At 39.4% G+C, this 23514-nt stretch overlaps 1 protein-coding gene and 1 long non-coding RNA gene across 9 annotated transcripts in view; one reads left to right on the plus strand and one right to left on the minus strand.

Annotated features, from left to right (window-relative positions):
• The window catches only part of LOC144317136 (uncharacterized), a 28291-nt gene extending 19970 nt beyond the window's left edge, over positions 1–8321 (minus strand). The window contains exon 1 of the long non-coding RNA XR_013383033.1: positions 7769–8321. This is a non-coding gene — a long non-coding RNA (uncharacterized LOC144317136). The remainder of the gene's footprint in view (positions 1–7768) is intronic.
• On the plus strand, positions 7165–23078 carry SRSF12 (serine and arginine rich splicing factor 12). 8 transcript variants are annotated; one of them, XM_077903097.1, is made up of 5 exons: positions 7165–7329; positions 16395–16499; positions 17807–17910; positions 18062–18203; positions 22624–23078. In XM_077903097.1, exons 1-5 carry the CDS (start codon positions 7265–7267, stop codon positions 22991–22993), a joined length of 786 nt encoding a protein of 261 aa, XP_077759223.1. In that variant the 5' UTR covers positions 7165–7264; the 3' UTR covers positions 22994–23078. The 8 variants fall into 8 exon arrangements, with proteins under 8 accessions (XP_077759223.1, XP_077759229.1, XP_077759225.1 ...); XM_077903103.1 differs by lacking the exon at positions 16395–16499 and adding an exon at positions 16861–16971 and having other exon boundaries at positions 7173–7329; positions 17799–17910; XM_077903099.1 differs by lacking the exon at positions 16395–16499 and adding an exon at positions 16625–16971 and having other exon boundaries at positions 7191–7329; positions 17787–17910.
• Positions 23079–23514: the final 436 nt, after the last annotated feature.

The following is a 23514-nucleotide window of genomic DNA, read 5'->3' on the forward strand; positions in this document are numbered from 1 at the left end:
ATAGATTATTTGTCTTTCTCTGATTTAAGAAAAAAAATTTTTAAGGAGTAAATACGTTGCATGCAAGAGACTTTTAACTGATCTGCTTGTACCAGGTTCTACCACTACTCCCTGCAATTCATCCTATGAATCTGTCAGAATCATCCTATAAAATGTAGATCTAATTTTCTTAATCCCTTGTTTAAAAACTTTTGATGGAGTCCCATTACCAAAAGAATTAAGAAAGCTCCCTGGTGTGTGTGTATGAGTACACACACTGAACCTCTCAAAACTTAGCTCCTAATCTCCATGCCAACCTCTTTAGCATTCCTTCTTCCTTCTCCCCTTAAGTCAGCACACCACACTACTCCAACCACACTATGCATTTGCTCAGCTACTTCACTTTCTCTGAAATGCTCTGTTTTTACCATTCCTCGGTGAATTTATATTCACCCTTCAATAAATAGCTCAAACATCACTTTTCTTTACGATAACTTGCAGCCTCCCTTCCCCCACAGAGAGCTAATCTGTTTCCATCATGTTCTACATAGTACTCTGAGATCTTTATGTACCACTAATGAAACTGTATTGTAATGATTTGTTTACATGTGTATCTCCCTCTAGCTAGAATGTCTCCCAAATTGTAGGACACTCACCATTGGTGGTACTACAGATGGTTTTATTTATTGCATAGAGTGAGAGTTGGTCCCCTTTTAATAATCTACATCAGGGAAAACATTTTATTTTGGTGCTAGGGTGGCTTTAGCATCTTTCTGTTGTGTAATGATTAATTTCTGCTTTTAAAAGAGTGCAGACCTCAGTCTTGGACCCTTTATAGATAAAAGTAATTATCTAGAATTTACATTTTTTTAATAAAATGATATTTTGTAATGATTACCCTCTCTCTGTGAAACTTTAAAACTTAATATTGGTGATAGAGTGTTTTTTAAAAATAAAAGTAAGCCAATTTAAAGAAAAGCCTACTACAGTAAAGAAGTGCACCATGGCAAAAAATCTCATAGGCTATATGAAAATGACTTAATTCTGGGAAACACTGGCCTGGGTCTTTCAGAACTATAAAGCATAACTTCTATTTTCATCCCCGGTTCCTAGTACTGTGGATAACATACAAGCAGATTATCACTAAACATTTGCCAAGTTAATTAGGTTAGGAAGAAGCACACAGCTCTAACATTTTCAAAACCAAGTGTCATTTTGGGGGACATGCAGGTAGAGTGACAGGCCTTCTGTAATCCAGTGTTTCAGAAAAAGTTAAACACCATCCACTGTTACCACATAAATGACCTTTTAAATTATTTCCTATAGCTGCTGTGGAAGAAATCAACTTCATAAGAGGATACAATCATAGATTTTTCAACTGGGTTGTGTGGAATAATAACCCATAAACCAAAGTTTGGGTGCAATAGAAGAAAGTTTACAATACATTCTATACAAATTACCACATCAGGGCGGGGGGTGGGGGTGACTGGATGACAGGCACTGAGGGGGGCACTTGATGTGATGAGCACTGGGTGTTATGCTATATGTTGGCAAATTGAACTCCAATAAAAAAAAAAAAAAAGATTCAGGATGGTGGTCACATCAGCTGGGACAGACAGGGAAAAAACAAAACAAAACAAAACAAAACAAAAAAACAAATCACGACATCACTCTTCACTTTCAAGGTCATGCATGGAACGTTTTAAGAAAGGGTAGACCAGAGCAGCTCTAACTAGAGGAGAGCTAGCACCATCTGTTGGGGAGTGAGTTCCCAGCATAAGAAACGTTCACTATCAGGTGACTTACTAATTCTGAATTTGTTTCTTCAAAATACTTTCATCACACTGATTTCAAGACACTCACACACACCCAAGTACAATATAATTTTCACTAAGTTCTAGTTCTCCATTTTGACAGTCAAAAACAAAACTAGTTCATTGATCTGATTAAGATATATTCATCTTTCATGATTTGACTCCTTAATTACAGACCTAATAATTAACCTGCTTTGATCGATTTAAGAAATGGAAGAAAAGATAACTATATAGCCACATACACTACAGGATTACTTTAAAAGAACAAATACATGTTTCTTGGTCTTATAAACCAGCCTTGGCATATCTGTAGTAATTAGAAATAGGGATAGCCTTGAATTTCAAACTGTACGAATAACTCAGAAACAGTGTATTTGTACTTTCAAACTTTCCCCCCAAATCTGTTAAGATTGAAAGGGTTGTGTTTCTCCTGTCTACCATTTGTAATAGATGCTCCAAAGTCACAAAAAGAGTAGAAGAGATAGCCAGTTTAGAGTGGGAGGGCAGGTGGAACATGAAGGCAAGCCCTAGGTGCTTAGATTCTAAATAACAAGTTAGCTATCGGCATTCTCCCCCAAAGATAGGGCTCAGGAGTAAAGGTTCAAAATTAGAAATAAATTCATATGTGCCTTTATTTTAAACATAACTTATAGGGCAGCCCTGGTGGCTCAGCGGTTTAGCACCGCCTTCAGCCCTGGAGACCCAGGATGGAGTCCCACGTCAGGCTCCCTGAATGGAGCCTCCTTCTCCCTCTGCCTGTGTCTCTGCTACTCTCTCTCTGTGTCTCTCATGAATAAATAAATAACATATTTTTAAATAAATAAAATCAGTAATCTAGCCCGACGTGGGGCTGCCTCACCCCCACCAGGGCTGCCCTAGATTACTGATTTTTAAAGACTTGTCCACTAAGACAAATTTTAACAAGTTGAAATTTTTTCTTGCTATTTTCTTTACAAAAGTGTGATTTCAATGAAAAGTTTAAAATCCGTTTACTTAAAAAAATCTGTTTACTTTTGAAAAGTGAGATAAATGATTGTATCTAAACTGGAAATAACCTTATCCATTTTCCTGAAATATTTTCCAATTGAAAATATTATTGGGAAAAAAATCAAGAAGGATCAGATTGTAACTTTATTTTTATGGAGATATAATTGATATATAACATTGAGTTTAAGGTATACAACAGTGTTGATTTGATATTTATATATTGCAACATGATTACCACTGTGTCATTCACTAACACCTCTATCATGTCACATAATTACTATTTCTTTTTCATAGTGAGGACAGACCATAATTTTTTAAATGTATTAAGTAGAAAGGAAGCAGCTGCTACATAGAATATATTAAAGTCTGCCATAGAATAGGGGCTATAGTTATTAAACAATTGTCAGATTTTGCCAGTGGTATACTCCTTGGAATTCCCTGGAGATTTAGAAAGAAAAATTAACTCTCCCAAGCTGGTAGGATACCATTTTGTGCCTCAAAGCAAGGACTGATTTACTAAATGGCACCTAGCTAAATTTTAGGACTTAGGGTAAATATTATTTGTGAGTATGGTGCCAGGCAGGGTATTTAGTCTTGACCTAAGCCTTTTCCCTACTTCTCTAAGTGTACTCCAAAATGCCAAGGAAAAGATAAAGTACAATTTCATCACTCATCTCAACTGGTTTGATGACCTGGCCAAGACACTGGCCAAGCAGAGCATTCTATAATGTTCTTTCATTATGCATGCCTGACCATGTCCCTCCTCAGGCCTTCCAAATAGAAAGCAGGTTACTTACACTTCTTTAGAAACAGGAAGAGCATATGTTTTTATGTAATATAAATAATTATGGGTCCATAGCTAAATTATTAAATAAAAATGTACACACTTGGGATCCCTGGGTGGTGCAGCGGTTTAGCGCCTGCCTTTGGCCCAGGGCGCTATCCTGGAGACCCGGGATCGAATCCCACGTCAGGCTCCTGGTGCATGGAGCCTGCTTCTCCCTCTGCCTATGTCTCTGCCTCTCTCTCTCACTGTGTGCCTATCATAAATAAATAAAAATTTTAAAAAATGTACACACTTAAGGTATACAATATAATGGAGATATATATATATGCAGTGAAATGATCACTAGTCAAGATAATTCACATGTCCATCTTCTCGCAGTTACCATTTCCACAACCGACTTTAAATCAATTCCAGCTACTTTAAAAAATATTTTTAAAAATTTATTTCAGAGACACAGAGTGGGAGAGAGCATGCAAGCAGAGGAAGAGGGAGGGGCAGATAATTTTAAGCAGACTCTCAACCCCACGACCCTGAGATCATGACCTGAGCTGAAATCAAGAGTCAGATGCTTAGCCAACTGAGCCACCCAGGTGCCCCCAATTCCAGCTACTTTTAAAGTTCAAATTTCTAACCGAACCTCCTTTCACAGTTTAAAACCCTTTCCTCAGATACTTCCATCAATAGGAACAGGGAAAAAAAAAAAAAAAAAAAAAAAAACCCACTCCTCATGTACTGTTAAATCTTCTCACATACTCCTACAAAAGCTTTTCTTCAAACTGTAAAGAGCTTTGTAAAATTTTTCCAGTTTTAAGGAGGGTTTCAAAAATAATCTGACAGTACCAGAGGTAAGAAGAGAAAAGTAAAAATCACATAGAAAAAAAAAATCCAATTTACATATAGACATACATATATTTTTAACTAAATAAGTTCATAGTTTACATGGAGTTTTTATTCTACTTAATATGCTAGGGAATAGATTTATTAATAACTCATTTCCCACCAAATCAAGTCTCTTATCTTCACAAGGTCATTATAGTGGATTGAATGGTGGCCCCAAAAAAGGTATGTCCAAGTCCTAACCCCCAAATATGACCTTATTCAGAAAAAAGGGTCTTTGCAGCTACAATTAAGGATCTTGACATGAGAGCAGCCTGTATTATGTGGGTGGGCCCTAAATGCAATGACAGGTATTCTTATAAGACAGAAGAGGAGATGGACCTGTGAAGATGGAGGCAGAGACCAGAGATATGCAGCCTCAAGCCAAGGAACGTCTAAGGGCACCAGGGACTGGAAGAAGCAAGGAAGGATTCTCCTCTAGAACCTTCAGAGAAAGTGTGTACCAACACGATGATTTTAGACTTCTGACCTCCAAAACTGTGAGAGAATGAATTTATTTCTTTTTAAAAAAAGATTTTATGGGACTCGTGGGTGGCTCAGCAGTTAAGCATCTGCCTTTGACTCAGGGCGTGATCCTGGGGTCCCAGTATCGAGTCCCACATCAGGCTTCCTGCATGCGGCCTGCTTCTCCCTCTGCCTGTCTGCCTCAGTCCCTCTCTGTGTCTTTCATGAATAAATAAACTTTTTAACTTTTTAAAAAAAGATTTTCTTTATAAGGCATCTTTATACTCAGCGTGGGGCTCAAGCTCACAACCCTGAGGTCAAGAGTCTCATGCTTCACTGACTGACCCAACCAGCCAGGCACCTCATAAATTTTTGTTTTATTTTTATTTTTTTTTTAATTTTTCTTGTTTTAAACCACTGAATTCGAGGTTTAATTTGTTACGATGGCCCTAGCAAACCAATACAGTCGGCATTCCAAACTTTCCTACTATGTACCCAGCCTGCTTTTCAGCCTTATTTTCCTGTTCTCCTGCTTTTTACTCGTTTGCCTCCTTTCAGTCCCAAATTGTGTCAAAGTCTTTGCACATGCTGTTCCAGTATGTGGATTTCTCTTCTTCATTCTTCAAATACCTCCCCAAGACTTCAGGAAAAGGTCAGTGATCCTCTAGCCCTGTTTATCAACCACAGTAGGGGCACTTTCAGCAGCATACAGCTCTTACCACAGCCTTTATTGTATAGTTTATGCGTTTATTAGTGTAGTTGTTAGACTCGACCTCCCTACCAAACTGTAAGCTCCATGAGACTAGGAACCCTGCTCACCCCCTACCCCGGCTATATCCCCTGTCTAGCCCTGTGCCTGCTGTGCCAAAGCAACTCCTCTTTGAATGAATGGCCACTGTTCCAGAAGCGTTTCTAGACCTTGGGAAACTCTCCCAGCCTTTAAGACAGCTGTGAGCTGCGTAGGGTGACCTTATTGTTTACCCACCAAAATCAAGTGCTTTTGAGAATAAAAAGGAGTGCTATTAACCTGGTTACAGTTCTGGGTAATAGGTTGTTCCAACCACAAGAGCAAACCTGAAGGCAGAGGATAACCAGAAAGGGCTGGGCTACTTTTTGGAGCAAGGAAAAGAGGGTACTTTAAATTTGCCTAGGGGATCCCTGGGTGGCTCAGCGGTTTAGGGTTTAGCGCCTGCCTGCCCGCCTTTGGCCCAGGGTGGGATCCTGGAGAACCGGGATCAGTCCCACGTCGGGTTCCCAGCATGGAGCCTGCTTCTCCCTCTGCCTGTGTCTCTGCCTCTCTCTCTTTCTCTGTCTATCATGAATAAATAAATAAAATCTTTAAAAAAAATTTGCTCAATTGCCACTGCATTTTCATTGCTTTCTTCTACATCACACATTGATTTGTTCTTTCGTGTACCGTTGGACCCCCCCTCTCTACAATGCAAGCTGTGGGGGGTTGGGACTGGGCCTGCAGTGTTCATTGCTGTATCCCACGGCTGGCACACTTCCTGGGGCATAGTAGGCACTCAATGAATATCTTAATGAATGGACCCACCGCTGAATAGTAGGCCCTAAAGGAATAATGGATGAAGAATCAAGACACTAATAAACCAACAAAACAAAACCCCGAATCCTCCCAATCTGAAAACCCTCGAAGGCTCAGGCCTCAAGGGGCAGGCGAGGGAACAATTCCCAAAGTCTGGGGCTGAGGCTGTCCGAGGATGTAGGGATGAAGGCCCCAGCCCGATGGGCTGTCGGGCAGTCGAAGTCAGTCGTCATCCCCACCGACTCCGACGATGCCCGACCCCCGGTCTGCGGCTCCGGGGCCCCCAGCTCAGCGTCAGCCCCGGGACCCTGGCAGTGACCCCGGCCGCCCCCTCCCCCGAGGCCCCCGGGCTCCAGCCTCCAGGCCCCGCCCGGCCGCGTCCCCGACCCCTGGGCCCGCGGGGCCCCGCCGCGTCCTCTCCCGGATCTCTCGCGCCCCGGGACTCCCGCGCGCAGCCCGCCTCCGCCTCCCGCCTCCCGGGTCCCGCGGCCCCGCCCCCTGCCCGAGGCCCTCCTCGCACCCCCTCGGCCCCCGGGACCCGGCGCCGCCGCGTCCCCCGAGCCCCCCCGCCGCCCCCCCGCGGTCGGCCCGGCCCGGCCCCGCCCCCGCGCGGTCCGCACGGACGGGCTCGCGCCGCGCAGCGCCCCCCGCCCCCCGCCCGCCTCTGCGGCTGCGCGCTCGCGGGGCCGAGGCCGAGGGGAGGGGGTCGCGGAGGGGCCGGCGGAGCTGCTGGGGCGGCAGCGGCGGCGGCGAGACGCGGAGCGAGCCCGGCGGCCGCGGGCAGGCCCGGAGGCGGCGGAGGCAGCGGTCATGTCGCGCTACACGAGGCCCCCCAACACCTCCCTGTTCGTCAGGAACGTCGCGGACGCCACCAGGTGAGCGGCGGCCGCCGCCGCAGGTTGGCGCGCGGGGGAGGGGCGGGGTAACGGCGGCGGCGCGCGGCGCGGCGGGGCCGGGCCGGGCCGGGCCGGGGCCTCGGGGGGCGGGGGCGGGGGCGCCTTCCCCGCGGGCGCTGCGAGCCTCGGGCTCCGCGGGCTCCGCGGGCTCCTCCGGCTCCTCCGGCTCCTCCGGCTCCTCGGGGCGGGACGCGCGCCTCGGGCCTCGGGCCGCCGCTCCGCTCCGCTCCGCCCCGGCTCGGCGCGCCCCCGCCGCGGGGCCCGAGGCTGGAGCCCGCCCGCCGCTCCCTCCCGGCCGCCGGGGTCGAGGGCGCTTTCGCTCGGGCCCTTTGTCGCCGGGCCCCGGCCGAGCTGCGCGGCCCGCGTCCCGGATGGACGAGACTCGGGGATGGCGACGAAGGTGTAAGATAACGCGCACCTGCCTTGGGCCTCACGGTTCCGGTTCCCCGGTCTGCTCTGCTCAGCGGGCGACGCCGGCCGGATTTGATTCTGTTGCCCAGTACGAAGGATGGGTTCGGGGGAGGAGGTCCAGGTGTTTTCCTGTGAAGTTCAGGGCGCGACAACATAAACACGCAGGATGACGGTTTGCACGGACTTGCCCGATGGACTGGGATGCCCGGGTGCGCGCCTTCTCTTGCGCCCGGGGATGTTTGCGTGGTGCCTGCCCCTTACTGTGGAGGAAGGATTCTGCACAAAGCGGAGTCTGCCCTCCCCGGCGCCCGAGGGGCCGACGGACGGTGGGATAGGGGCCTCCAGAGACGTTTCCGTTCCGCCGGGTTTACTTAATTTGCTCCCCGCTCAGCCTTTTTTTAGGTAGGCGATATTATCTTTTATTGTGCATAAGGAAGCGCAGAAGCCCAGAGTTCTGATGACTTACGTGGGGCTTCATGGCTACAGATACATGGGAGCCCTTCACGCCAGAGCCATAATGGAGTAATCATAATTTACCTTAGGGGAGTAAATGTTAAGTTTGTTTTTTTTGTTTTTTTTAATTTGATCTCGACTATTATATAGGTCACAGTTATAGATTGTGGATTAATAATACCTTAATTGACATCTGAAAGATGCCTCTGTTTATATTTGTTCTTCTCTCAACCTGTTTACCCATACATGATGTAGAAAACAGAATTTATAATTTGGGTAGAGTAAAAATTCCCACAGTTAAACAAACCACTTGAATGCTTAAATAAGCATCAAGCCGCTCCAGTGTGTCTACAAAAAAAAAAAAAAAAAGAGAGAGAGAGAGAGAGGTTTCCAGTTCTGATTGGAATTCGCCCCCACAGGGGCCAGCCAGAGTAATAGGAGTGAAGTTGTGAGATTAAGGCACAATGGGATAGTGTGGACTGTAGTAGCAAAGTGCCATCTAAGAGGACAGCAAGTTAGTACTACTAGCTCCGGCTAATAACCACTGTGGAGACGTTTGGACTTGTTGCCACATCATCCTAATTTTCTAAAGTCAGAAAACTGTGTTCGTGTGTGTAAACTGTTTCAAAATGTTGGCATTTATGGAGTTGAATCATGAGATTCCCATTTTTGTAGATTTAAAAGCCGTAAAATATTGGCAGTTTCATGTTTCAGCACACCTTTAATCGTTTTTTTGTTTGTTTGTTTGTTTGTTTTGTTTGTTTTAATTTGTTCGTGAGAGACACAGAGAGAGAGGCAAAGACTTAGGCAGAATGAGAAGCAGGCTCCATTCAGGGAGCCGGATGTGAGACTCGATCCCAGAACCCTGGGATCACGCCCCGAGCCAAAGGCAGACATAACCACTAAACCACCCAGGCGTCCCAACCTTTAACATTTTTTTATTATTATTTTTTGTTTATTTATTCATGACAGAAACATAGAGGCAGAGACAGACAGGGAGAAGCAGGCTCCCTCTGGGGAACCCGATGTGGGACTCCATCTGAGACTCCAGGATCACTCCCTGAGTGGAAGGCAAACGGTCAACTGAGCCACCCAGGTGTCCCCTCCCCCCCTTTAACATTTTTTAAACATTGTACTAGCCAAATAAAACACATCAGCAAGTGACACATGATCTCTGATCTAGATAATCTACCATAAGTAAGCAAAACTAAAAATTGAGATTTATTGATTTCCTTTTAAAAATTTTTCACTTTTTAGCACTGCCACTAGGGGCAGTTGTCTAGGGGGTTTGTATTAATGGAATAGTAATTGGTAACATTTATTGAGTATTCACTGTGTGCTAAGCACTATACTACACATTTTGTGTATATCAGTAAATTTTCAGAATAAGCCTGTAAGGTATGTTCTTCGTTAATCCCATTTTACAGATTAGAAATTGCGGTTTGAGAAATTAAGTTTCTTACCTAAAATTGCATAGCTACTGAGTAGTTTTGTGAAGGTAATATAATTACATATAACCTATATTGAAAGCTTTTTTGTATGAAGCAGCAGATAAATTAATTTTATGTTTTAAATTAATTTTATGTTTAGTATGCTTTACGTTTTGAATTCATTTTATGTTTAGTATGCTTATAAAGAAAATTATTGGGATAAATATTAAATGACATAAAATTATATATTTTGTGTGATTTCAATTATATTAAAAAATGAAGAAAGGAAAACTATAGAAAATGAGCCTGGAAAGAAGTCCACTTGTGTAATTTTCTTTATCCTGTTTTCAAATTTCATGTAATAAAATGTGAGTTTTATAACAAAGCCAAATTTTATCTCAAATGTTATTTTGCAATAGCCATTTTAATATATGCCATAAAGCACAAGACATTAAAAGATATTATTATGGCTTAGCATAAAATTTGTTAGGAACGAAATTGAGTACAAGAACCAAAGAAAGATTTAAAATACATTTTAGGGCAGTCCAGTGGCTCAGCGGTTTAGTGCCGCCTTCAGCCCCAGGGTGTGATCCTGGAGACCCGGGATCAAGTCCCACATCAGGCTCCCTGCATGGAGCCTGCTTCTCTGCCTGTGTCTCTGCATCTCTCTCTGTCTCTGTGTCTCTCATGAATTAAAAAAAAAAAAAAAAGGAATATTGATTTTAATATCTTTTTTTTTTTTTTTGCCATGTAGAAGAGTGATTTTTTTTTAATGTCAGGTATAGTTTTCTAATGGAATAAAGTAATGTCCAAATCCCAAACATAACTCTCATTTTGCTGCATAACAGGACATCAGGTTTGGGAACAGCCATCAAGTCCCCTCTTTTGGATATCCTTAGCATTCTTTGGTTACTGTGTATATGAGACTATGTTGATACTGACAGTGCTATAGAAGAAGTATTAGAATTCAGCAAGATTCATGAGAAAAAGTGTCAGCAAACTCAAATAGAAGGAAATTTCCCCAGCCCAGTAACGGGCATCTATGAAAACCCTACGGCTAACAAGATTCTTAATGGTTAAAAACTGTATGCTTTCCCCCTAAGATCAGACCAAGCTAAGCCTGCGTGGCTTAGTTGGTAAGTGTCCAACTCTTGGTTTTGGTTCAAGTTACCACGGTCTTGGGGTGGTGAGATCAAGCCCTGTGTGGAGCCTTGAGCTTAGTGCAGAGTCGGCTTGAGATTCCCTCCTCCCTCTGCCCCTACTTGCGCTCTCTTTCTAAAATAAGTAAATCTTAAAAAAAAAAAAAAAAAAGAACAAGCCAAGGATGCCACTCACACATCCTCATTCGTCATTTTATTGCAGGTCCTAACCAGTGTAACAAGGCAAGAAAAATAAGAGTCATAAAAAATTGTAAAGATAGAAGTAAAAGTTGCACCTATTCTTAAGTGACATAAAACTACAGTAACTAGTGAATTTTAGTAAGTTATCAAGTATATAGATGAACTTATGAAAAATCTATATATTAGCAGCAAACATTTGAAAATAATGAAATTTTTAAGACAATTTCATTTGCCTTAGTATCAAACAGATTTAGGAATAAGTTTCACAACAACAACAATAAAACATGTAATAAAAACCTTTGCACTAAAAACTACAGTACCAAGAGAAATTAAAGAAGACAACATAAAATGATAGATATACCACGTTCTTGGATTGGAAGAGAAAATATTACGTATCACTTCTTTCCCAAATTGATTTTATTATAGATTCAAGGCATTACTAATCAAAGGCTATTTTAAAAATAGGAACTGGGAGTGCCTGGCTGGTTCAGTCAGAAGAGTGCAACTCTTGACCTTGGGATCCTGAGTTTGAGCCCCTTACTGGGGGGTAGAGATTACTTTAAAAAAAAAAAAAAGAAAGAGAAACAAAGGGAAGGAAGGAAGGAAGGAAGGATGGCAGGAGGGAGGGAGGGAGGGAGGAACTGACAAGCTAATTCTAAAATATATTGGCATATGGTGCACCTGAGTGGCTCAGTCCAGTTAAGCATCTGTTTTCAGCTCAGGTCATGATCTCTGGGTCCTGGGATAGAGCCCTGTATTGGCCTCTGCTCAGCAGGGAGTCTGCCTCTCTCTCTGCCCCTCGCACTACTCATGTTTATGCTCTCTCTCTGAAGTAAATAAAATTTAAAAATACATCAATATATTGATATACAAAGGATCTAGTATAGCCTTGTAGAATGGAAGACTTACAGTACTTGACATTAAGACTTACTAAAAATAGTCATCAAGACAGTGTGATACTGGCCTAAGGATAGACAAGTAAGTCAATAAAATAGAGAGTCCATAAATAATCCACACTTACAGAGTCAAATGATTTTTGACAAGGTGCCATAGCAGTCCAGTAGAGAAAGGAAAATCTTATCAACAAATGATGCTGCAACAACTGGATTATTCATACTGGAAAATAATGAACTGCAGCCTCTACCTCACATCATATTTTGAGCTGGATCATCAATTGAAATGGAAAAGATAACAATATAAATAAAGTTTTTAGAAGAACACATAGAATATCTTCATGACCTGGGGATAAGCAAAGATTTCTTACAGGACAAAGAAAACAATTACCATAAAAGAAAAAAAGAATATTGATAAATTAGATTTCTCTAAAATGAAAATTTCTGTTCATTAAAAAATACTATTAAATAGTCAAGCTACAGATGAGAGAAAATATTCACAGAATATATACACAAAGCAATACAAAGGGCTTTTTTTCATAATACATAACTTTTACAACTCGATAATAAAAAGACAGACATCAAAAATGGGCAGAAAGCTCCAACAGACTTCACAAGGAAAACTAGCACATAAAAAGTGCTCAACATCATTTTCATTTGGAAAGTGCAAAATAAAACCATGGTGAGATTCCACTTAATATCCCCTTGAATGGCTAAAAAAAAAAATTTTTTTAAAGTGCTTACAAAGACTGGCACAACTGAAACTCCTATATTGTTGGTGGGAGTATAAAATGGTACAACCACTTTGCAGAACTGTTTGGCAATTTCATAAAAATTATATATATACATACATATCCTCTTTAACCCAGAAATACAGCTAGTAGGTACTAACAGGAAATAATTGGCCCATACACATGAAAAGATGTTGCATCTAAGTGGTCATTAGGTAAATTAAAATTAAAACAATAAGATTCCCATTCACTTTACAACCATCAGGAATTGAAAATGTCAATGAGGTGGTGGAGCAATAGGAATTCTTATGGCTGTTTTGAGTATAAGTTGATTCGGTCACTCTAGAGAACATGTAGGGCAGCTGAAGATAAGCATACTGTCTAACCCACCAATTGCATTGTGATATATTCCAGGGATCTAGCAGAGCTCTACTGTATGTAGCACATGTATCATAATGTACACTGTAGCACCCTTTGCAATTAAAAAAAAAAAAGGCAGCATCTTAAGTGCTTATCCATAGAAAGGGATGAGTAAATTGTGGTTTATTGATAATACCAATACAGAGTTAAATTGAGTGATCTAGAACTACATAGAGAAATCTCATGGGTGGAGAAGGAGCAAAATTACACAAATTGTCAGATACTATTTAAATAGAATTTTATTTTTATATAAAAACACATAATTAGGGATATATTCACTTGCAGTAAAAATACTGAGTTATGGAGGGGCACCTGGCTAGCTTAGTTGGTATAGTGTGTGACTCTTGCTCTTAGGGTTGTGAGTTCAAGCCCCATGTTAGTTAGGTATAGATATTACTTTAAAAAAATAAAGTCTTTTAAAAAAAAAGGACAAAGTTATAGGGAGGAATAATGATTGTTTCTAGAAGAAGAATGTAAATATAAGTGTCTCATTTCTTTTTCTTTTTTTTTAAGATTTTGTTTATTCATGAGAGAGAGAGGCAGAAACACAGGCGGAGGGAGAAGCAGGCTCCATGCAGGGAGCCCGACGTGGGACTCAATCCTGGGTCTCCAGGATCACACCCTGGGCTGAAGGTGGCGCTAAAACACTGAGCCACCCAGGCTGCCCAAGTGTCTCATTTCTTAAAATTACTGAAAATGATGACAAATATTGAAATATAATACTGTTGGTAGATATATAGGTATTAATGCCCTATTTTCTGAATGTCCAAACAGACCCCAAAAATGCAAAAATGAGAACAAAAAACAGCTAATAGGTGTGGGAGTGGTGACAGTGAATGGGACCCAGCTCTTTTTAGAAGTTTGTCTCCTTCAGACTCCTGTCACCTTTGGCTTCTGGGATTCCAAGCCACCATGATAAACAGTGCTTCAACGTCCTTTTGTACTATCTAGGATCCTTTTCCTATCAGCCACACACAGTAGGTTGATGGGATTGATTGCCTTAGAAAATATTCATTTGAATTCCAGCTTTACTGCTGGTTGTATGTACCTCTGGGCAGGGTAATTTCTCTCATTCTTGGTATCCTTGACTATGAAATGGATAACAATAACATTAAATGGTAACTCAGTATTTTGAGTGCCTGTTGTGTCCAATCGACTGTGCTAGGTATACTGGTAAAGACACCCCTTTTAAAAGTGATCCTCAACACTGATTCTCAGAATCCCCATAAAAAAATTAGACCAGGATGCCTGGGTGGCTCAGTGGTTGGGCGTCTGCCTTTGGCTCAGAGTATGATCCCTGGTGGGGCGGGGGCCCGCAATGGGCTCCCTGCATGTAGCCTGGTTCTCCTAATGCCTATGTCTCTGCCTGTGTCTCTCTCTCTCTCATGAATAAATAAAATCTTAAAAAAAAAAAAAAATTAAACCTAACCAGGCCCCACCATGGGAAGCACTAATTGAGTCCAGAGTTAATGCATCAGGCTGGAGTACCTGTTTCTGTAACATCTGCTTCACAAATGATTCCAATATTCAGGAATAGTTGAGAATCTGTACTCTGTTGTCTGTGTTCTGTGGTAGGAAGGATTGTATTTTCCTTGTTCTCCATCATATCCCTAGAGTCTGGCCACGTAGGTGCTCAAAAATTATTTGTTGAATGAATAAATGAAAGAAGACATTGTCACTATCCTCTAAAGATAATAGTTTCAGGGAAGGCAGACAAATGTTTTATAGTAAGTATTAAATGAAAAAAATAGTAAATAATAAAAATATAATAAATATGTCAACTGCACTGCCTGGTGTATAGTGGACATTTAATCATAGTTGAATTCACATCCCTAGCTTTAATCACTGACTTCTGGTCTTGAAAGGAAAATATAATTAATTTGTATAATCAGAATTTTCAGTTTACAGGAGTCTGTTGAAATTTTTATTTTATTTTTTAAGTAATCTCTATTCCCAATGTAGGGTTCGAACTTACAACCCTGAGACTGAGTCAAATGCTCTGCCTACTGAGCCAGCCCAGTGCCCCTGTCTACAGAACTTTTTTTTTTAAGATTTTATTTATTTGAGAGAGAGAGAACAAGCTGGGGAGGGGGTGGGTAGTGGAGAAGAAGGAGACCTCCTGCTGAGCAGGGAGCCCAGCTTAAGGAGCCTGGAACTCGATCCTAGGACCCTGGGATCAGGACCCAAGTCAAAGGCAGAGCTTAACCGACCGAGCCACCCAGGCACCCCTTATCTACAGAACTCTTAGAGATGATCTATCATCACCTCAAATCCAGCATTTCTTTTGCCTCCACCCTCCCTCTTCATCTCTTTTCCAGCTATCTAATTTTTGTCACCGATACCATCTTTCTTCCATTTGCCCAGGCTAGCAGCTTTCCAGTCGTTTTCGAGTCGTCTTTCTGCATAATATGTTTTGAAGTACTCTTACTTCTTCTGAGCCATGTTTTGTGCCCAGAGCTTAATGTTGAACCTCTAAGATCTCCAGGAAGCAGTAGGGTATAATGGTTAAGAATAGACTAGCATCAGGCTGTGGGAGTTTGATTCTAGTTCTGTCATTTGCTGGCTTGGTGACCTTAAGTAAATTGATCTGTCTGTGTGCTCATCTGTAAATAACCATAGGGTCATCGTGAGAATTAAGTGGTCTTAAGGTGAACAGAGACTTGATTACAAATGTACTGTAATTGTCAGCTATAAATGCTAAGCATTTTGCCTCTTGAGTTAGATTGTTCCTCCATGAAAACAAATATGCTAAATATTCCTTTAGTCTCCCCTCGTTAGTTCCTATCACATATAGGAGGTTTAAATATAGTTGTCAAATTTAAGAATACAGTAGGTATTTTGCTTTATGTTTAGTAGTAAAACATCCATTTTTCTTTAAAGCCTGAGAAATAATTTTAGGACTTCTTTAGAACCTAATTCTTGTGATCTGAAAACAAAATTAACATAAACATGAAATTATAGTGAGGCAAATGAATGTGTTCTCAATGAAATAGGGTTGTTAGAACTCTTTATGTTGACAATTGAAATATCTTGTAATAGAAATAACTTTCAAAAATGGATAACTTTCCTGGGTCATTGTTTCCCCAATCTGATTAAACTTAACAGCCACCTGGAGTGCTTATAAAAATACAGATTTCCAGCCCCTAGTCTATATCTTTTAAACCAGAACCTCTAAAAGTGAGGCCTGAGGATTTGTTTTCTTTTTTCCTTCTTTCTAAACCCTGGGTGATTCTTACGACAGGCAATTTTAGATAATACTAGTCTAGATAATATACTTTCTTTTGAAGGTTTCAACTGGATTTCCATAGGCAAAACATTTTAATCCGGCTATTCATATTTCTTTGCCTTATTTCTAAAACACTTCAGGCCTGAGGACTTGCGCCGTGAGTTTGGTCGATATGGCCCTATAGTAGACGTTTACATTCCACTTGACTTCTACACCCGCCGCCCAAGAGGATTTGCTTATGTTCAATATCCTTTGTTTTCTGTGTGCATGTCAAATTACTGGATACGTGTGCAGATACGCATGTGTATTCAGGAGCATATGTTATGAGATTAATATTGCCTAATTAAATGTGTTTATTTCTTTATCTCAGAAAATCTAAAGCAGTCCACAGTAGCTGGCAAGCACCCCCCAGTTTGAACCAACCTGTTAGCTAGAATCCAAGCATAAACCGAGCAGGCGAGAAAAAAGGCACCTAAAGTTCAAGCATCAAGGAGTAAAGAGGGAGGGTGGACACAGATATAAAGACCTGGAAGAGGGGAAGTCTTTATCAAGCAAAAGACAAAGCCAACACCAGGTTGAGACTTCGGCTTTCCTACATTTATTCAGAGTTCCAGAGTCAAAGCCAAGTCTGATTTTGTTGGTTCTTCGTCTCTTATAAAGTCCATCTTGCAAGCCTTAAAGAGTAAAGGTCAAGGTTCAAGATCAAGTGACATTGAGGTAATTGCCAGTCTCATTTTGTATTGCATTTCTTGAGCTTTTTCTGTTTTCTATTTAAAAAAAAATTAAACCAGTGAATAACCTCCTGGAAGACAGCTATTTAGTCATTTTATATAGTTTATTTCCATTTTAGTTAGGTTTAATATATATGTAGATAAGGAAGTTTAGTGGGATATTATAAACCAGTATATGTAATTCCAGATGTTCACAGATTGCCTTTGTGTTTCTTTTATAATTATATCCCAAGTAATAAGAACATAAAAGTATTTTAAAGTAATAGGTTCAAAAGTAAATATCATTTTTAAAGGTATAATGTTTTAGGTTACGTGTGTCTGTGCAGTTTTGTGTATAATTAGTAATTTCTCCTAAATGTCATAATTAAGACGTCTGTCAGTGAAAGAATAATTTGTAATTTCAGAGTAAAGGCTTTTGCATGCTGATTTTTCTCAGTGAAAAACCTGATGAATCTTTTACCTGAAAGAAGGGAATGAATCCTAAACAGTTCTTTTTATAATACTAGCCAGGGTTGGACTAATTTTTTTTTCATAACCTGTTTCACATTATAAATGCATACTGCAATTGCACTAATGTGTACATTAAAAGTGTAATTACACATTTGTTCTTCTTACTTTTAGATTCTCCTAAATCATAAGGGGGCATTTGTTTTCATGATAAAAGTGAAATTCTTTTTTGATTTCATATATATATAGGAGATGTAAGCTTAATAATTTGGAGTTGTTTTTCCTATTAATTTCATGTCACATGTAAATAATTATTTAAAAATAACATTTTTACTTGATATCTGATGTTCAAAGTATCCTTAACAGCTAGTCATATTTGAAGATGTTCGTGATGCTGAAGATGCTCTTTATAACCTCAATAGAAAATGGGTATGTGGCCGTCAAATTGAAATACAATTTGCACAAGGTGATCGAAAAAGTAAGTATGGCTAAACATTAGATCTTGTTTATTCAGCAGAATGAGTTTTAGCTATGACAGATTTTTTTTAATGTCAAATTCTTTCAGGAAATAATACTACTAGAGTAACTGTTATTGAGGTTTTCAGGTGATAAATTGTTTCATATTCTAGCACCAGGCCAAATGAAATCAAAAGAACGTCACCCTTGTTCTCCAAGTGATCATAGGAGATCAAGAAGCCCCAGCCAAAGGAGAACTCGAAGTAGAAGTTCTTCGTGGGGAAGAAATAGGAGACGGTCTGATAGCCTTAAAGAGTAAGTACGAAATACAAGAGGATTGAAAACTTAATTTTCTACTTTTTCTGGAAGACATTTTAAAGAGTTTCAAAAACAGGTCACCAGAATAATTTTGTTTAATATGCAAAAAGATCAACTTTTGTTAGATACGCTCTTAGGGCACCTGTGTGGCTCAGTCAGTTAAACATCTGACTTTGGTTTCAGCTCAGGTCATGATCTCAGGGTTGTGAGATCCAGTCCTGCATCCAGCTCCATGCTGAGTGTGGAGTGCGCTTAAGATTCTCTCTCTCCTTCTCTCTTCCCCTCCCCTCCACTCCATCTCTCTCTCTTTAAAGTTAAAAAAAAAAAAAAAGGGCAGCCTGGGTGGCTCAGTGCTTCAACCCAGCGTGTGATCCTGGAGACCCAGGATCGAGTCCCACGTTGGGCTTCCCTGCATGGAGCCTGTTTCTCCCTCTGCCTGTGTCTCTGCCTCTCTCTCTCTCTCTCTTCTCTCCCTGTGTGTCTCTCAAGAATAAATAAATAAAATCTTTAAAAATAAAATAAAATAAAGGATATGGTCTTTTCTATTTGAAATGTATAAATGTATGATTACTTGAGTTTGTTGAATATCTTCTAGTGTTCTTATTTCATGACAGACTTTAGACCTTTTTAATAGAAAAATAATATGTATGATAGAAAATCAAAGAATTTTTAATAAATAAAATTTTTGTATTTTCTAACTGAACCCAAAATTTAAGAATATTATGTTCTGATGATTAAAAGCTCATAAGAAAGCAACCAGGGTAGCTCAGCGGTTTAGCACTGCTTTCAGCCCAGGGTGTGATCCTGGAGACCTGGGATTGAGTCCCACATCGGGCTCCCTGTATGGAGCCTGCTTCTCCCTCTCCTGTGTCTCTGCCTCTCTCTCTCTCTCTCTGTCTCTCATGAATAAATAAATAAAATCTTTTAAAAAATAAATAAGTAAAAATAAAAGCTCATAAGAAATTTAATCGCTTGTGAAAGGAGGTTGAACCTAAAATTAATATAATCAATATATTTATAAAAGATAAATTATTTTCTTTTTTTTAAGATAAATTATTTTTAAAAAATAAATTTCTAATGGTATTATAAGAAGAAGACATGAAAATAGTAAGTTTTTCAGAAAAAGATGTTTGCAGGTTATCTAATTTTGCTGGCCAGGAGTTTGTTTCTGTTAGAATAATAGTAAATCATAATGGAAATTAATTATTTGGTGAAGCTATTTAAATGATAACTGAAATTGTATTAGCAGCCTTAAATTCTTAAATAATTATTGTATTTATCTCGAGTTTAGGGTTAGAATTTTTTCATAGGCATGTAGTATTTTAACGTAAATTCTATTCTTTTTTTTTTTTTTTTTTCCGTAAATTCTATTCTTAAAGAATAATCAGCACTGGGGCTCCTGGCTGGCTCAGTTGGTGGAGCATGCCACTCTTGATCTTGGGGTCATGAGTTTGAGCTCCATATTAGGTGTTGTAGAGTTTACTTTAAAAAAAAAGAAAAAAATAAAGAAAAAGAATGATCAGCATTTACGCTAATCTTCTCTTTCCGTGAGTAATACGCTTAGCTGGGGAAAAATAAAAAATGTCTATCAATTGTCCCAAATCATCATGGAGTGTCAAGAACAGAAAGAACCACATCTTGTAAAGCAATATTGTTTTGCTTTGTACTCATTATAAGATCATTGCTTAACCTCCCTGACCTCAGGTTTTTTCATTTGTAAATTGTATTATTGAGAATGCAAACCTAACTCTCATTATATTTATAAGGATCAGATTTTGTGTATGCATATGTGTATGTGAGTATATGTAAATAATCAGAATATGTATAAGCCTAACATATGATAAGTAAATACAGTATATGTGATATTATCTTACTAAAAAGGAGTCTCTGATTTGGTTTTTAGTGGATATGGATTAAAAAACAAACTAGTTTGTTGCTATCCACTAGATTATGATGAACTCTTTGAGGAGCAAGGACTTTTGTCTTATTCATGCTTATCTCCCCTGGGCTTAGCAGTAGTCCCTAGCTCATATTAGATATTCCATAAATTTTTGTGAATTCATACATCAGTGAGTATATATATATATATTCCTGAAGAATTGCCCTTTAGCCTTCTTTAGTCCAAATATAGCATCCCCCTTATTTTTTCCCCTATGTTGGATTTTTTTCTCAAGGACAGTTTTCCCATTTGGTTTTCTACAACAGGAATGAAATTTAATAATTTCTTTCTTTTTTTTCTTTAAGAGAGGGATGGAGGGGGCACCTGGGTGGCTCAGTCAGTTAAGCATCTGCTTTTGGCATCATTGGACTCCCTGCTCAGCAGGGAGTCTGTTTCTCCCTCTCCCTCTGCTCCTCCCCTCTGTGCATGTGCATGGAAAAAAAATAATAAAATCTTTAAAAAATAAGAACTTTAAAAGATTTGCATGGAGAGGAACAACTCTGGGTCTTAAACCAACTTTTTAAAGCCTTGTTTTTACAGGGCTATAAAGAAATTAAATAATTAACGATAACGTGTCTTATTCTTCAGGGTTTACTGAGCTTCTTGAAATAGTGAGTTGAGGGATCAGTGGTTGAGCATCTGCCTTTGGCTTAGGGTGTGCTCCCGGGGTCCTGGGATCGAGTCCCACATCGGGCTCTCTGCATGGAGCCTACTCCTCCCTCTGCCTAAATCTCTGCCTCTCTCTGTCTCTCACATGAATAAATAAATAAAATAAAAAACAAAAGAAATAGTGAGTTGATACCTTTCATTAATTTGGGAAAATTCTAGGCCCTTATCTCTTCAAATATTGCTTCTGCCTCATTCAGTTTTTCTTTTTGGCTGTGTGACTATGTACTATATATCTCTTATGCTCTGTTCTAGATTTCCTAAAATTCCTTTTCTTGTGTTTCAGTATATATGTTTTTCTAATAATCTGTTTTACAGTTCAGGTCACTTTTTCTTCTGTTGTATCTAGATTGCTATTATATCAATCTAATGACTTTTTAAATTTCAGAAACGTATTCTCAGTTCTAAAATGTCCATTTGTTTCTTTCTGTAGATTCCAATATTTTGTTAAAATTCTCCACTTGTATATTTGTTTTGCCCGTCTTTTCTTCTTATTTTCTTGAATGTATTAGTCATAGTAATTTTTTAAAATTCCCGTATGAATAATGTCAATGTCCCTTCTGTCTGTTTCGTCTTTTATTTCCTTAGCTTTTAGTCATTTTTATCTATTTTTCAAATACCTCATAATTTCTTAATTGGATTTTGGACATTGCCAATGAAAACTTATAAGACTTTGGATGATATCCTCCAAAGAAAGTTGTTCTCTTCTAGCAGGTGAAATATTCGCAAATCACCTTGATCCTGTCAAGGCTTGGTTTGAGGCATTGTTAAAGCTAATATATTTTAGCTTTACACTGATTCTTAGGACATAGTCCTTACCTATAAGGATATGGTCCTTCTGGGTTTTTAATTGAAAGCCTGGGTTGTTACTCAAGGGTCCTTGACCTTTGCGGAGCTTGAACTCGAGCCTTTTTCCCCAGCACTTTGTGTCTGATAGAATTTCAGCTTAATTCTTGCATCTTCCAACTGCTGTGTTTGCTGACCTCTTGGAGTCTCATCCTGTACTTACACAGTTTATACAGTCTCATCCTGTACTTATACAGTGACTTAAGGAGAATTTATAGGCAAATTTTAGGAGATTTTTTTTGTCTGCCACTCCCTCATTGCTAAAATTTTGGCTCCTTAGTTCCAACCGTTTTTGGTAAATGTGAATCCTAACTTGTCTTCCAGCTTAGTCAAATAGCCATTTTCTGGTTGGGTTCAACTTCTCCATGCCAGCATTTGGAAAATGTTCTTAGTAAAAGAGTCATAGCTTGTAACCCCTCAAGTTCTCCTAGGGTTGATTATTCTCCAATGCCTTTAAATAGTTGTTTTATAATGTTTAGCTTCTTTATATAGCTGTTTTCCATGGGAAGGTTAGTCTAATGCAAGTTGTTGTATCATGGTAGGATTCAAAAGTCCTGCATCTAGGTTTTTGTTTTTCTTTTTATAAGTACTGTTTGACAAACTTTAAGTAATTACTTTCTTTTTTTCTTTATCTTTTTTTTCCCTTCAGATTCTCATTCATTGAAGTTGTATAATCTAGATTAAACATGCAAGGCATTTTTCAGAACTGACCCATGTTATAAGATAAATCTAGCAAAGTAAAAATCTTTTGGTCATAGATTCTGATATAACAAATTTTACAAACTTGTTACTTATATTTGAACTAAAAAGCATGCATAATAAAATTAAAATTTTTTCTTAGGCTATCCAGGAAAAACATAACTAATACTATTTAAAGTGTATAAATTCCTGAAACTGCTGTTTCCTGACCTTTCATTAAATGTTTTTGTGTGAAATATATACTGTTAACATTATGAATGTTTGCAGGTCTCGACACAGGCGATTTTCTTATAGCCAGTCTAAATCTCGCTCCAAATCACTACCAAGGCGGTCTACCTCAGCAAGGCAGTCAAGAACTCCAAGAAGGAATTCTGGTTCTAGAGGACGGTCAAGGTCCAAGTCCTTACCAAAAAGGTCCAAGTCAATAGGAAAATCACAATCAAGTTCACCTCAGAAGCAAACTAGCTCAGGAACAAAATCAAGATCACATGGAAGACATTCTGACTCCATAGCAAGATCCCCTTGTAAATCTCCCAAGGGCTATACCAATTCCGAAGCTAAAGCACAAACAGCAAAACACTCTCATTTTCGATCACATTCCAGATCTCGGAGTTATCGTCATAAAAACAGCTGGTAAACAGCCACAGAAGAGCGCAACATAGTTTTGAATATAAGTTATCAAACCTCTCATTATGTTAAATAAAAATTCTTCAAGGCTCATAGTAATTGTGAGTTACTTTGGGCATGTGCAACAAATAAAATCTCTCTAGTTTTGGGTTAATAAAGTCTCAATTTAAAGGGCCCATACCACAAATTATGTGTCTGATGTCACCATTTTATGGACCATTTTTTGTTTACATTATGGCAGGATACTTTTCAAAGGAAATGGGTAAAATGGAACTAATATAGAAAATTATACTTGGATATTAAGTATTAGTAATATTAATGATACCTTTTACAAAACTATTTTTTACTTTAAAGCACTTTTACTTTCATGTAAAAAGTAATTATGACTGTATAATTACATAGGGCAGACTTAAACTGCTTAACACCTTATGTCTCTGTTGTATCTTCTGTTTAGACTTGGGCCAATTCTTAGTGGATATTAGTTCATATTATAAAATCTGACATTTCTAAAAATAGAATTTATATAGAGAT

Source organism: Canis aureus, chromosome 7 (genome assembly GCF_053574225.1).
Source record: "Canis aureus isolate CA01 chromosome 7, VMU_Caureus_v.1.0, whole genome shotgun sequence".
Classification (NCBI taxonomy): Eukaryota; Metazoa; Chordata; class Mammalia; order Carnivora; family Canidae; genus Canis; species Canis aureus.